The sequence below is a fragment of the Trichoderma harzianum genome, assembly GCF_003025095.1.
Source record: "Trichoderma harzianum CBS 226.95 unplaced genomic scaffold M431scaffold_2, whole genome shotgun sequence".
NCBI lineage: Eukaryota > Fungi > Ascomycota > Sordariomycetes > Hypocreales > Hypocreaceae > Trichoderma > Trichoderma harzianum.
The window spans coordinates 953,418-968,627 of NW_020209250.1; the positions used below are offsets into that span (position 1 = coordinate 953,418).

Here is a 15,210-nt window from a genome sequence, read left to right on the forward strand (position 1 = left end):
TCAAACGCTCCATCATTCTCTTTTTAAAACGCAACTCTCACTTCCTTTCGATTTATCACCATATCCTGCACTCTCCTCACATCCCCTATTCACCACTCAATTAACGTCCCCCGATTGTATGCCATACTTTCCACAACTGCTCGATCAGAGCAATTCGCAATTCAATCAACGCCTCGAAAACGTCTGCGACGCATCAACAAGTAGCGTTGCGATAAGCAACACGGCATTAAAGCCCGCCATCATGTAGAACGGCGTGCCATTCGACACCTTGTCAAACAAAAGCCCACCCAGCTTCGTCAGAATCAGGATCGCCGCGCCGCCGCACAGCGAGTACACGCCCGCAATGGATCCCTTGAGCCGCAGCCGCGACACAAACTCCTCCTCGGTGGCGATGCGGATCAGGGGCTCCGACTCGGTGGACTCGTCCTCGTCGGGGGCGATGGAGTGCTGGCGGCGGGCGTTGCGGGGGATCTCGACGGCGAGGATGCCCTTGCCGAGGGAGCCCAGGCTGCACACGATGGAGCCGATTTGGCTGATGCCGATGAGGGTCACGATGAGGAAGATGTAGGGGGTGCCGCCTCTGCCGTCGACGTCGCTGATTTCGGGGCTCGAGAGTCGAGGGAAGATGATGTAGCCGACGATGCCGAAGATGGTGGCCACGACGACAGGGTAGTTGACCCTGCCAGGTTGGCGAGATAGATAGCCGAACACGGGGGCGCAGATCAAGCCCATGAGCTGCGCGACGCCGGTCAGGATGGAGGATAGGACGTATGCTTGGCGGCACTCCTTCTTCAGCTCTGGCGAAGGATCGTTTGGTGAGCCCTGGCAGAATCCGTTGCCGATGAAGAAAGTGTTGATGTAAAGCGGGACGAAGAGTGAGATGGCAACGGTAGATGCTCGGGCAACGAAGCCGCCAAGGTAACCCAGTGCAATTCGTGAGTCGGTAAATCCAAGAAGCACCGAGTCTTTCATCAGGTGAAGATATGGAATCACCTAGGAGTCAGTGTTAGTAAGGGAGTGCGATTGGATATACAGCTGCTTGATTCCTAAGATTCGTACCTTGTCGTGTGTCCTTCCGGGATAGTCGTATGCGATGGGATCGCTATCCCGTCCCTTTAACCCGAGAAGCAGCCTCCATCCTTTTCCTTGCTCTCCTTGGATATTACGGAGGCCAAAGAAAACGAAGACGGCAACAAGCAGCGCAACAACGCCGACAACATAGAAGCTGTACGACACCGCCTCTCCGGGAGTCACGCCGTCAACCTCGCCGAACTTGGCGGGCAAGGGCAAGAAGCACGACAGTGCCAGCAACGCGCCGCAGCCGGTGAAGAGGCCGACATAGCCCGCCAGCACGGACGACTTTCCCGACCGTCCTTGCGGATCTACGCCGGCCGAAATGGGTCTCCCCTCGCTAGACAATGATCGCGAATACACCTCAGGCGTGATGGTAGCTTCGGATTCGACGGAAAACGCAGCGCTGAGGCGCGCCACAGACTGATGATGCCGCGCGGCAGCTTTGGCCCTCTCGAGGGCATTGTTGCGCAGCTCCTCGTCTTCGTCTGTTAGTGAAGGGAGTATGGCAGTTACCATTGTAGCCCTGTGATTCGGCATTGCGCGTTAGCTATCAAGCTCTGAGAGACAAAATCGGTATTCCTCCGCCTGATCCATGGAATCGAAAGATGTAGCACATACGTAGCCGATGCTCCCAGCGCAAAGAGGATCCTCGCGAGCAACAGCTGAGGATAGACATTTCGGGCCTGGACAAACACCACCAGCGACAGTCCTACAATGGTATACCCAATGACGGCAACCCATCGCACGCCCAGGCGATCCGATACGAGGCCCCAAGCAGGACAGGCCACGAGGGCGACAATCTCGTCTGCGAAGCCCAGCGTGCCGACGACGTCGCCCACGCCATTCTTCTGCCCAATGAGATCGGTTATGACAAAGGAAACGGAGCTGTTGAGGAAGACGAGAAACGATATGGAGAAGAGCGAGATGCCCAGCAGGTATGTCACAGCCTGGGTGGGAGTCGTCGATGCCGCAAAGGGCAAGAAGCGCTGGATGGAGGACGGCATTGTTCTAGTGATGGGGTTTGCCTCTTTGCGCGCGCGCGCAGGGCTTTCTATGGAGTTGTAAGAGTAGAGGAACGTGAGTTTCTTGTGTCTCGTCTGTGGGTGTTATTATTATCGCGAACGGGCGAAGTGCAATCGGATGCGATTTGGAATTAGAGGCCTCTGTAAGCGGAGAGCGGCCCGAGAAGTCACATGGCGATACGAAATGCGCAATACAGGAAATAAGATGCAACGGAAGAAGCTAAAGATAAAGACGGTGAATGCAAAAGATAAAAAAAAAAAAAAAAAGGCCTGCTTTTTTTCCTTATTGTTTTGGTGGTGTGTTGTTTTTGGTGACGATTTTTTGGAGTCTGACGATGACGGACGGACATGAGCTTCTTACTAGTGCCCGGAGCTCGGTCTTTATTTTGGTTCGGCCAATCGGAGGGCGTGTTTGATCGGCAGAGGTATTTGGTAGGTATTTGATATCCCTTGACTATTTGATCACATGGAGACGCGCTTCGGCACATGAAGTATGAAGAACATAAAAATCGGGCAAACAAGTAGGTAAGATCTATCTAGGCTTATCTCGGTATGTGTGTTAGTAGTAATATGAAATGATTAAGAATACTTGATGTATCACATCTGTTGCCGTAGCAGTGGCCAATCTCACACATCTGCCGTCATATACACCCATGCCGAGACGGCTTGTTGGTGATAAGGTACCTGCTAACGAAAATTAATATTGTCGCGAAAATTCATACCAGCTTACAAAATAGCGCTAATCATACCAAGATTTGATGTTGGCATCAGCTTATGATGATTCTGTGTCTCAGGTTCAGGTGAGGGAGAAATCGAACTGTTCAGTATGGCTCTAGGGTAATTGCCAGTGAATCGTCCAGTCATCTTACATAACTCGGCCTGGTTCAAGAAGCATATTGAAATTCATACTTGGACCCGAGCAGCGCTTTGTTTGGCAGAGACGTGGGCTTACGNATTGTTTTCAAATTGGTAAAAAAAAAACTCGCGTATGTGAATTCCCGTACGTACGTTCGATATCCGTGTGGTGAATATCTGCTTAGACTACATGTCTTGGTGCTACAATTGTCAACCCAGCAGAGAAGTGGAACGATACAAAGGTAGAAACATCGAAATGACTATGAAACAATTGAATCATTTATCAACAGAGCATATACGTTCAATCTATCACATGAATAAATGTATTCCATTGTAGACATTCTGCTTTCTACGGCACAAGAGGAGCGATACACTGCAGTATATCCCATCGCAGGGAATACTCGGATCAACTAAAATCCGCCAATTCCAGGAACCAGCTATCTTATCGCTTTGAGATTCGCGGGAAGGTTAATCGCAATTGGCGTGTCTGCGCGTTCGGGAACAAGACAAGATGACGAGTGCACTATAGCATTTCTCCTTGTCAACAACACTGCATAACGCCATCAGCCATCTGTTTTTGACGCCAAAGGAGCTACACCATCAAGATGGTCGGCAAGGTCTCCGAGAGGGTGCTCCTCCGAGAGGGTACGTGAACATGGCCAGTTTCGCATCACTGGCATCTCCGGTTCTTGGTCGACAGATGAGCCGATCGATGCTGACGCTGAAAAAACTGCACAGGGCTGGAGAGAACCGACAATGGCATGAAATTGACGTCGTGGCCTGATGTTACCCCCATCAACCAGAAGAATTACTACACGTGAGACTCACCTACGACTCGAGTGGCTGGTGCTGGGCGACTAATTCTCGGAGCAGAGATTATATGAAAAGGGATGACCAGGTCCTTGCGCTGCGACTCCAAAGCGATGCGACTCGCGACAGACTAGTACAGAGCGCCCGAGATCGCGACCGCGCTCTTTCAAAGCCTGCCAATGGCGAGCTACCCCTACCACTGCCAGACCTTGGCGAAGAGGATGGAGCGGCAACGCCCTCAGGTGGAATGGACCCATCGAGGGTCATTGTTATTCACCCCGGAAGCCAAAACCTACGCATTGGATTTGCGAGCGACGCCCTCCCCAAGACTATTCCGACTACGTTGGCAACCAAATTCCCCCAGACCGAGTCCGAGATGTACGAGGCCTTGCCACGACGTCAGTTCGAGGCCAAGACCACGGATCAACAATATGGAGAAGAGTGGTCCAAGAAATATCAGAAAATGTGCAACGATCTAAAGGTTGAGATGCGTGCCAACAAACGAAAAGTGCTTCCCAATTCCAAGGAGCTGGTCCAAACCTTTAACCGCCGTACCGAACCCGAGATCATCCAGAGGCACAACGACGTGCTGGAAGTTGAATGGACAGATATAGAAAAGTTGGAGGACCCAGAGTCACTAGCATCTTGCTTCATCGGGAGCGAAGCACTGCGAGTCCCCGACGATTCAAACCCAAAGTTCAAGCTGTGGTGGCCCATACAACAAGGATACTGGAACGAGGATGGATATACGAGCCAAGAGCACCTCTATGATGATTTCGAAACCCTTCTGGACAAGGCTCTGCGCCAAGAGTTGGGCTTAAAGACAAATAGCGAGTGGCAACAGTACAGCTGTGTCTTCGTCATCCCCGATCTCTACGACAAAAAGTATGTGGAGCAGGTCTTGCGGTCTTGCATGACCTGGTTCGAGTTTAGTAGGGTGTGCTTTATCCAGGAAAGCATGGCGGCCACCTTTGGAGCTGGATACACTCAGGCCTGCGTCGTCGATGTCGGTGCCCAGAAGACTGCGGTGACGTGTGTCGAAGACGGGCTGTGTATAGAAGACTCGAGAATCAACCTCAAGTACGGAGGATATGACATTACGGAAACGTTCATCAAGATGATGCTCTATGACAACTTTCCGTACCAGGAAATCAACTTGCGGAGAAGATATGATTTCCTGCTGGCCGAAGAACTCAAGGCGAAGCACTGTACCATGTCACAGGCAAACATTTCGGTGCAACTGTTCAACTTCCACGTCCGAGCACCCAACCAGCCTACGCGAAAATATGCGTTCAAGACGTACGACGAAGTGATTCTAGCGGCTATGGGAGTTTTTGAGCCATCAATTTTTGACAACAGCACAAAGCTCAGGGGCCGAAGAAAACTAGTCGAGCGTTCCTACAACGCCTATGATGTGGATATTCCCGACGACCCGTCCTCTGCCGCACAGCTTGCAATTCTGGCACTGGTAAAACCATCGCTCATGTCCAATGCAAATGGTTTCTCCCAGTCGCAGCCCGAAGTGTCCACACCGAGTAAAGAGAAGCCGTCGTTCAACTTCCTTTCCACCAAAGCCGAGACGGCGACGGGAACCCCCATGGCATCGCATGCTGGGTCGCCAGCACCTGAGGGTGCCAACCCTCCGGTTCCACCTCCCTATGTTTTTGGAGCCAATAAGGATGGTGTCAATGGTGACAGCCCTGCTCTAGGTAGCATCCGGGCGGCCGGCACACCAGTTCCAGGACAGTCACAGTCCACTCAACCGCCTCCAGGAATGTTTGTGGACGCAGCTGCGCGGGGTTCCAAAGACCTGGCAACCGAGAGAGACGAGGTGCTGCCTTTGGCGCCGCTGGACATTGCCATCCTCACAAGTATTCACAACGCCGCTAAGGGCGACGAGAAGAAAGTTCGCGACTTGCTGGGCAGCATCATGGTCATCGGCGGCGGCGCCAAGGTCCCACAGTTCACCGTGGTTCTGGAAGAGAGGCTGAAGGCGCTGAAGCCCGACCTCAGCGATAGGATCCTTGTCAGCAGAAGCGCGAGGGATATGGACGAACAGGTTGTGACTTGGAAGGGAGCAAGCGTCTTTGCCAAGCTGTCGACTAACGATTCTTGGATCACGCCGTTTGAGTTTGAAAGACTGGGCGCCCGCACGCTCCACCACAAGGTGCTCTGGGCTTGGTAGATGGAGTTGGCTATGTTAATATATACCTCTGTGCGCGGCATGCCTGGACACGAATGGAGAAGGCACAAGGATTAGGAGGGAGCATTGGAGTTTTTTTTTTCCTGGTATTGCTAAGGATATAGGAGGAATGGGTTGTTTTGTAATTAGGTTGTATCGTGATCATTAACAGATTTACTCTGTAGTAGAGCAAAGAAAGCACAGAAACTATTTAATAGAGCCTGAGACGCAGTATATGTGGTGTAGTTGTGGGTTATATACATAGGTACTTTGTATACTGTCCCCATTTGCGTTATTCAAATGATAGTGAAGCTTTTGGCAATAGGAATTGAGCATTTCGCCCCCCTGATTAAACAGTTGACCTTTGAGTACAAGTTTACGACAATCATCTTCAAATTGATACGATAGCCACTGGTGTTGATGCCGTATATAGACATGTGCATTAGCGAGGACCAGAGCTACATGTAGGAGCATCTCGTAAACCACTTGAGGGGCTTGTATATTCTCTCAGTCAACACGGCACCTTTCATTGCTCCGAACCTCCGTGTGAACTTTGTTGGCATCATGCTGGAGAGGAGGTGATGAATTACCTACGCAAGAAGGTATCAATGGAATCAAGTCCACGCGACATGTAGAGCAAGGAAGCACAATACAATTGTTCATAAATACTCAGTTACCTCGTAAAAACATCTTCTGATCAACACCGTATAACATTGAGCCTAAAGTTAATACGGCATAATTAGGTCGGTATGAAGAGGGATTGAAGTTGGAGAACCTCGGGAATAACTGCACTGCAGCTGATAATCCATGCGACAATAAGGCGAGGAATTGGAGGTAATGAGGGGCTTGTGACATTGAATCTCTTGTTGTGCCGCAAAGGTTCGGTGAGGCGGCTATGAGGGAGAGTGCGAGCCAATCAATGGCGACGGGCTGTAGGATGCAACTGAGACCGGGCTAAGATGAGGAGTACGACCAACTGCGGCCATGACAAACGAATGACCGATGTTTTTCGTTGCTTTTTGTGAATCCCTCGCCAAGTTTTGGACTTACATGAGGTCTCAACTACTGGTACTTAGATGCTTTCTAACTTACAAGATGCGTATCAAGTTAAGTTATTGCCCACCTCGGTGGCAGATGCGCACTACGACATACACTGCAGTACAACCAATTCCCAGCCCGCTTGATGCTCAAATCAGCTTCTGCCAGCAAAATGCGCTCCCTTGCATCGGACCCCGTCCGCCTGCATATTTTAGGTCGGTTCGACTAGCCCCAATTGCCGGAGCGGATTACCTGATTGTTTGTCTTGGGGATGCTGTATGTCCACAAACCCCGCAAATTGCCTGGTGTTTTTTACTGTCTGGGTGTGACTCTGCGCGGTAGAAACCGGCTCTTCTCCCGGGGTGCTTGGACAGGCTGTGGAGGGGTAGCATTTGTTATAGTGGGTGATGACGAGGTGTTTGATTTGAGCACAATACAGGTTGTCAGTACTAATTTGTCTATTTGATGGCGTTGAAAAGGACTTAAAATCAAAATCGTCCAGATGTAAGCCAGCTTAGTTAGCACAATAGGCTGGTGCTAAGCATTACAGAGTACAGAGTACTCACACTAGCAGGACAAAAGTCCAACTCTAAATCAAGCCGCCAATCTATTACTGGTATTATGTCTCACACGAATGGCCCTTGTCCTATTTGTCGTCACCGATTGTGTAAACATAGCCCGGAGATACATGTGGATCTTGATTGGCAGCAACATCCCAGTTGGCCAATGCAATTGTTCGCATTTTTGTTCCCATTTCACACACTCATTATCCCAATTTCCATCCCCGCCATTATCTTCGCTTCGAAGCGGGCGGACGACAATCTTGTGGCTGCTGACGCCCCAGAAGCTTCCCCTTGCTTAACCAACTCAACTAGCTTCACCAAAAAGTGACGTGTGATTTTTTCCTTTTCTTTCTCATCCAGTGATAAAAGGTGCTATATATATCAAGAAAGATTCCCTTGAGGGGTCACCTCATTGTCAGTCTCTTTTACTCGCCTCTCACACTTGCATGTGACACTCAACCAGCCGCTCATCACAGCTCGCATCATGGCGTCTCTTTTCGCCAGCAGCGGCGATGGCCTCGCCAGTCGGCTGGGATTGAGCCCGTGGGTGCTGTACTCCGCCGCCGGCTTCACTTTCTACGCCATCGTCTGCTCTTCGCTTCGGTTCCAGAGGCTCAAGACGATGCGCAAGCGCCTCAACTTTCCGGATCGAGAGTCCTTGTCCCGCATGACCAACGAGGACGCGCAGAAGATTGTTAGCTACATCAGCACTTACGAGTTTCCGCTTCTTTACGACTTTTCACTTAGATATGCGATTTTTAAGGTGGGTTCTCATGTCTTTCGGTTTTAAATGCTGTTAATTACACTTGGCTAACATTGATGCAAATCTACTAGACCTACGCTGTAGACAACATTGGCAATCTTTTATACAAAGTCAGCGATCTTGCCAGGCCTACCAAGGCTTCCAAACGGTAATACTATACCTCGACATAGAAATGGACTATAATAACACTTGATGATAGGTATGACGATACTCAGGTTTTATTTGCCAGGTAAGCTTGTTCTATTTCTCTCATATTCTGCTATCCAAAGATTAAACCCTGATGCTGACTGCACATCTCTTAGCTATGCAGAATTCCCTCCTGGATCCGAATACTTGGCCAAGAGCGTCGCCCGCACAAACTTTTTGCACGCTCCGTATAGACAATCCGGCAAGATTAGCAATGCGGACATGCTGTATGTCCTCTTCGAATCCATGTATCAGCCGGTCCGCTTTATGCGTCTCTACGAGTGGAGAGAGATGTCCGACATGGAGGTGGCAGCCGTTGCCACGTTCTGGAAGTACATTGGCGAGATGATGGAGATTGACTACGAAGCCGAGCTGGGCAAGAAGGAATGGAAAGACGGCATTGAGTTTATGGAGGACGTGGAACGGTGGGCAATCGAGTATGAGAACAAGCATCTCGGCCCCTCGCCAGAGATTGGCAAACTCGGCACGGTCTTGGTCGAATTACTTTTGTCGGCGTATCCAAAGTTCTCAAGGGAGCCTGGATACAAGATTCTCATGGTCCTCATGGGCGAGCGCATGCGAGATGCTTTCAGGTGAGTTTGTTCTCTCTTTTCTCATGTCCTGGGGCAGCCTTGTTGACATGCACTCAGCTTTCCCGAACCTGGAGTACCGGAATCTGCTCTCACATATCCTCTTCTGCTTGCGCGAAAGCTCTTTATCCGCTACTTATGCCTACCTCGCATCTATCCCGCCAAATTCATCAGCCAGCCGGATCCAGTGACGGGCCGCATCAAGCACTATCATTATCTCAAGGATCCTTGGTACTCTCCGCCCACCTTCTGGTCTCGCTGGGGCCCTGAAGGCTTGATGCGACGGGCATTTGGCCTCAAGGTCGCTGGAGACGGCGGCGCGGCAATGTTGCCGGATGGATTCTTGTTTGAGGATGTTGGACCGGAAGACAAGATGGGCAAGGGAGTCGACGAAACTGCGCGCCTGACAAGATTGGCACAGACAAAGGTGTCTGCTTCAGCGTGTCCTTTTGCACTGCCCAGGAAGGGTTGAGACTTGAGAGCGTGTAAGCTAAATAGCGAGGCTGTATTCTATACTCGGTAGAATCGAGGGAGAAGAAACACCGGGGCTGAATCTTGGACAGCTTTTCCATTCCACAATGAACCACTGCCGCCGCCACATCTTGTGATGCGCATTTGAATCTTTGTCATCTTGTCACCTTTCAATTGTCCAACTATCTGTTTTTACAGCTTCTTCTGCATCTCAAGCTCAAAAGGGAAATGCGATAGAATTGGCAACATTGAAATCACAAGCCATCGCTACTTCCCCACAGGAGCTTGAACGGTGGCGCATGGGATAAAAGTCACCTGATGAGTGTCACTCGAATGACGTAGTCAGCCTCCCTTTGCATCTCCAGCCGCTCCAAGGCAACTGTCGCCTCTTGAAAACAACACCTATCATTTACCCTTTTGAACTTGAACTGAGCATCTTATTGCCACTATAAAACATACAAGTTCTTTGCGCATCACTCGTTACTCAAAAGCGACTTACAACAGTTACAATCACACAGCACCACGAACAGCACTTATATAACATCTCTCATTTAGGTTGGTCGATTTCTTGCTCCATTGGCTCAACATGCCTCCCGTACCAGTGTACACTGCCAGTCCCATCAATGCCGCCTCCAAGGCATCGGGGATCACTCCAAAAACAGAAGCTGTAGAGGGAAGCGAGCCTCCTTTGCAGCCGTCGCCATCGAAAACATCGTCAGGGAGCCCAACGTCATATCCTCCCGCACAGCCAGGTGCCAGGCCTTCATTACCCGTTCAGACTGGAGCCCCGGAGCCATCCGATAGGCATAGACCAACACCAACTTCAACTCTGGCCGATACAAGTCCTCCGCCTCCCCAGCCCGGTGCCGTGCCTTCGCCTCCAGGGAAAAGCAACTTGCCACCTCCACCCAAGGCCGGAGAATCCATCCAGCAACAACGGCCCCGATCGCAAACCTTGCCTATGCCGCCTCAGATGCTCTACCCATCGCCGACAACGAGCTATCAAACCCTCCAGAGAGGCACATCGACCTCCGTTTCCACAGCGTATTCGCCTAATGTGCCGCAGCCAACGTTCTTACAAAGCAGTGAACGCACCGAGCCAGACTTTTCACACCCTCCAGGCTACCAGCAGAACATCAATGCCGCGGAATTCTCGCGCGACCAGCGGGAGGCTCACAATGCCTCGTTTGCTCGAGATTCTTACCAAAACTACGAGGAAGAAGAAAGTATCTGGAACACGGCGAAGAAGTGGGCGGCGGCGGCGGGAGACAGCCTTGCGGCAGCGGAACAGGAAGTCTGGAAGAGAATCAACAAGGACTAGGGTTTCAACCACAGACGACCAAACGATCCGCAGGATGTCATAGATGATGGCACCATGATTGTCTGAAGCAACGTGGCCAGAGAGATGCAGCGAGCTTAAGCGATGGAAATTGCGGTTGCGCGCAAAGGTGAAATATTGACGTTTGTTGCTATACCGACCGATTGCCGGGTAGGTAATAAAATTAAATCAGACGTATTAGCGAAATTTACTACTAGATACAAATGCGACCTGTGTCTTTTTTGTCCAATTCTTGTACGCGAGAAGCCTTTATCTATGGAGCCAAAGATTTCCCCATGTCTAGCTTGTGCATCATCATCCGTGCCAACGATGCCGGTGGCAAAAAAAAAAAAAAAAATGTTGGAGGGTTAAAGAGAAAAAAGAGAAGCAAACATGTCGCGCGTCATGCAAGACAGTTCGGTCAAGACCAAAATTGGCCACCAGAGGAGAGAGAAGATCTCGAATCAAGATTCTGACGCAATATATCCGTACAGATCCGTGACAGGGTTGTTTTACGAGATCGACACTAGGCAGTTTAGCACTTGCTGGTGGCCTCAAAAGTTATATATAGCTCCTAGCTGGGATCTGAATCTGGCGCGGAATACGCCTGGGCTTTGGGCTTCTCTCATTTCGTCAGTTCCAAAACAGTAACAATGAGAGTGTGTTGTCGGCGACGCCATGGGATGTTTCACGGTGAGCTGACTCGCCCGCTTCGTATTCTTGTTTGGAAATAGCAGGCAGGCAGGCCATGATAGTAATTCGCGGAGCTTCTCTTCCCCCAGAGGCATCCAGAGAGGGGAAAACGACGACGTAACAACGGGCAGTCAAAACTCGTTTCTGCGGTTTGGATGACCCTTTCACATCTGGAGCCAGCAAGTGGCATGATAATTGATGCTTCAGGCTTAGGGCGCTGGCGTGTAAAACGGATCTGAAACGCGTATAGAGAGTTAGTTCGGGGCCTCATCCCTGTCGGTACCGCGCCGCCCGCTTGTGTCGGCTGCGTGAGGCCTTGTACCTCCTAGTGTAGGGCTGCGGATTAAATAAGCCAATGAGGAGTGTCAAGTAATTAAACTGCGACAATCCCCTGGCGCTGCCACGAACGACTGGGCAAATCACAGCGCGAGCAGCGTCGCATCAGGACAGCTTCAAACGCATCTCCACTGTGTTTCTTGTTCTTTTCCTCTGGTTTTCCCCGTTTTCCCAGGTCCCCCCATCTCGGGTCCGTCTCGAGGCGAAGACGGTCCGTCCGGCCACTCTTTTTTTGCTCTTGGCTCAACTCGCTGACCTGAGGAATTGGGAGGGGGTGTCGTGTCGTGTCGTGTCGTCCGGGATTTCGGATCAAAAAGAGGGAACAGGACATCGAGGGAAATAAGGAACGAGCAAAAAGAACCATAGAGCGGATTCCGCAATTACAACCGTCGAGGCTAATGCGGCCCAGTGGGCGCTCGACAGAGCTCCGGTGCCACACCCGTGGATCGCCCTGGGGCTGCATGTCAATGTCAATGGACCACTGCCGAAGAGCGTCTCCGGTTCTTGTGAGAAAGGTAAAGGTTACCGACCGTTTGTCTCCTCCTTAATATATTGCGGGGGTCTCGACCTCCGTTGGTTTGCAGCCAAGCGTTTTACCTGCTTCCGTATATGGCTCTTGACACACGCTTGTCCAGGGCGGCGGGCTCGTGATCGGCTTCAAGGCCGACTCGGTCATCTCCTCTTGCAGCGGCGACACCGTTTTCCTGCAGGTGTGATCTCGCAGCTGGGCATCTCGCATACAGCTGTGTGCCGGATTTTGTCTCACGGGCTGGTCGGAGAATAGCCGCCTGGTTGGGCCGCAACGACACGACACCACTTGCAGAGGAGGGGAGGGGGAGGGACGGAGGGACGGACACCACCATAGAAACGTCATCATCACACTTTTGGTGGGATCCAGTCAGCGGGGGTGTTTGGGGGATTTGTGAAGCACTGGGCTCGTGACCGTTGCTGCAATGGGCTTGGCTCAAGTTTGTTGTTGTTTGGGCCTTGGGCTTGTGAGCTGACGATTTGTCTGGTTATGATCTGATAGAAGCAGACGAGCAGACGAGCAACGTTTCCATTTCCTTGCTTCGGATTCCGGGCCTGCCTTGTGATTCCTGGCATCCCCGCACTAGGATGGATAGATAGATGAGATAGGATTTCGTTTGCTACCCCTCCTCTCTCCGTTCCCGTACCCAAGGATTGGGCGGCCTTCCCGACTGCCCTGGTGGATCGTGGCTGTCTTGCTGGAGATTACCGTGTTATAGCATCTGGCAGCTGGTCGTCTCTATTTCTTCTTTGGTGCGGGTCTCCGTGGCCTGAAGCTTCTCCCGTTCTTCTAGCTTCGTTTTAGCCGGTTTGGCAGTCCCCCCAAGTTGCTTGCAGCTTGCCCAAGAAGCAACTATCTTTAGAACCCCGGGCTGTAAGTGTAGCCGTTGGCGTCAAACCCCATGGACTGGCGTACGAGTACTTGGCCGTATTTGATGTTTACTGTTATGCCTTGCGGCGGCTAGATTCTAGGCTGATGCGAGTGAGCTATCAGATCGGATTTGCATCGCAGATTTGGGAGAAAAAAGGGAAAATCTGGAGACGGCACAATGCAATGCGGGTTTCGATGCACTTTGAGCTTGACTTGACTCGAGGCAACGAAACCAAGATGATGATGAGCACAGCACGGTGCTCTGTATTGATATCAGACAGCACCAAACGGTAATACCGTACGAGTACTGTAGCAGTGTTGGATATATGACCATGGATATGGATATGGAAATGGGTATTGGTATGGGTATGGACCGGATATGGAGACGGATCAATATGGATAAGGATGAATGTGGACATGGGGCTGTTGGGACTGGGACGGGGCTCGAGCTGATGTTGCCTGGATGTCACGTTATGTGACGCATGCGACGTGCGTACGTATACGTACTGCATATTACATGGTAAGGTACATGTGTGTTGCTGTGGGAGAAACATGGAAGGATTTCTTTCCATGTCCCCTACATGTACTTTACTTTACTTGGCTCAGCTGCTGGTGCTCGTGACGCTGGACTGCACTTATTTTCCGAACGTTCAAGGTTCCAATTTCTTTTTTTAGTCGACGAACCCACCCAAGCCGTGACACAGCTCTAGCCCTGAATTGTTCCATGGCCATGGCTGGCGGCTGTTTTTCCCAGACAAGATCAGGTTATGCCTGGGAGATTTGAATCGCCCTTTCGGTCTCAACTCGGCTGCCCTGACTAGCCGGTATTGCGACCACTAATATTTTACCGGCCCTGTGGACCGTGCCCGGACAGGGATTTGGGGCTCCATGTCCCCAATATCGAACCAAGAAAAAAGAAAGAAAACGAAGATAAATTGCATCGCTTAGATGTCTGCTTAGTTAAAGTGGCGTCATTTTCACACCGGCCCTGGTCACAGCCTGTGGAAGAGGCGTTTCTGATCTGAGCATGGATATGGGATATGGCGAGAAGCTGCAGCTGGCGGTGATTGCGGAGGGGGGGAAGAGGCACCTCGTCTCGCCTCACCTCGCGGACTTACCTGACAGGACAGGCCAGGCTAACTTAGTGACGGCGGCTGTCGTCAATGAGATGGACTGAAGCCGGTGATGGGCTGCCATCTCTCTTCTCGGACTAGACTACGGAGCAGACTAACTAGTCGCTGGGGGGGCATTGAATTGGATTGGATTGACGGCTTATACTCACTCGTGCAGTCCCGGACTACTGTTCCCAATGCTCAACTTTCAGCCTTCTTCTCGCTCTCTGCCGGCGTATGTAGACGCGCTCTTAGTCGTCTGACGTGTCCAGCAGCGGATTTATTCGATTCTACCTAACGAGAAGGGGCCGTTTATTACCTTGATTGGTTTCACTCGCTCTCTCGAATCGTTTCAGCGCCATTCTTTTGGCTTAACTTGAGGCCAGAGGCGCGTTGCGGCCGATCTCAGCAGTGGCTTGCTGATTGGTCCAGCAGCTCCTTGAAACCCCCAGCCTGGCTACCCCTGTCTCCCAATCCTCTTTCTGCCCACTTTCCTGTCTGTGCCTTGCGGGTACGCCAATGCAGAGAGCCGACGGCCGTTCGCGCATGTAATGTATGTCCATGTAGGTACAGACCCGAGGTACAGACAGGCTGGGCTGGGCTGGGCTGGCTGTAAGCCCGGCTCCTCTGCACCCCATACTGGGCTCCTGGGATCGCGAGAGGCGCTGCCGGGGGTCTTGCAACGGGACCGGCATTCAGCGTTCTAAAGCCTGGGCCCCGTCAGTTTGGCTCAAACTACATACGAAGCACGGAGTAGGGCCACAAGAGCATGGTGGTATTTTTGTTTTCGCTGGGGGT

At 51.3% G+C, this 15,210-nt stretch overlaps 4 protein-coding genes across 4 annotated transcripts; 3 read left to right on the forward strand and 1 right to left on the reverse strand.

Annotated features, from left to right (window-relative positions):
- Positions 1-165: 165 nt before the first annotated feature.
- Positions 166-2,078, reverse strand: M431DRAFT_74854 (hypothetical protein; the record flags this gene model as incomplete). Its single annotated transcript, XM_024922277.1, has 3 exons — positions 166-993; positions 1,060-1,597; positions 1,693-2,078. The coding sequence occupies 3 exons, from the start codon at positions 2,076-2,078 to the stop codon at positions 166-168; spliced, it is 1,752 nt and encodes a 583-aa protein (XP_024778474.1).
- Positions 2,079-3,324: 1,246 nt separating this feature from the next.
- Positions 3,325-6,284, forward strand: M431DRAFT_106284 (hypothetical protein). The gene is made up of 3 exons (XM_024911607.1): positions 3,325-3,596; positions 3,690-3,768; positions 3,825-6,284. Exons 1-3 carry the CDS (start codon positions 3,557-3,559, stop codon positions 5,944-5,946), a joined length of 2,241 nt encoding a protein of 746 aa, XP_024778475.1. The 5' UTR covers positions 3,325-3,556; the 3' UTR covers positions 5,947-6,284.
- A 1,744-nt stretch (positions 6,285-8,028) lies between these two features.
- Positions 8,029-9,555, forward strand: M431DRAFT_490419 (hypothetical protein; the record flags this gene model as incomplete). Its single annotated transcript, XM_024916801.1, has 5 exons — positions 8,029-8,307; positions 8,379-8,455; positions 8,507-8,536; positions 8,610-9,086; positions 9,144-9,555. 5 exons carry the CDS (start codon positions 8,029-8,031, stop codon positions 9,553-9,555), a joined length of 1,275 nt encoding a protein of 424 aa, XP_024778476.1.
- A 585-nt stretch (positions 9,556-10,140) lies between these two features.
- On the forward strand, positions 10,141-10,875 carry M431DRAFT_74666 (hypothetical protein; the record flags this gene model as incomplete). The annotated part of the gene is made up of 1 exon (XM_024922251.1): positions 10,141-10,875. The coding sequence occupies one exon, from the start codon at positions 10,141-10,143 to the stop codon at positions 10,873-10,875; it is 735 nt and encodes a 244-aa protein (XP_024778477.1).
- Positions 10,876-15,210: the final 4,335 nt, after the last annotated feature.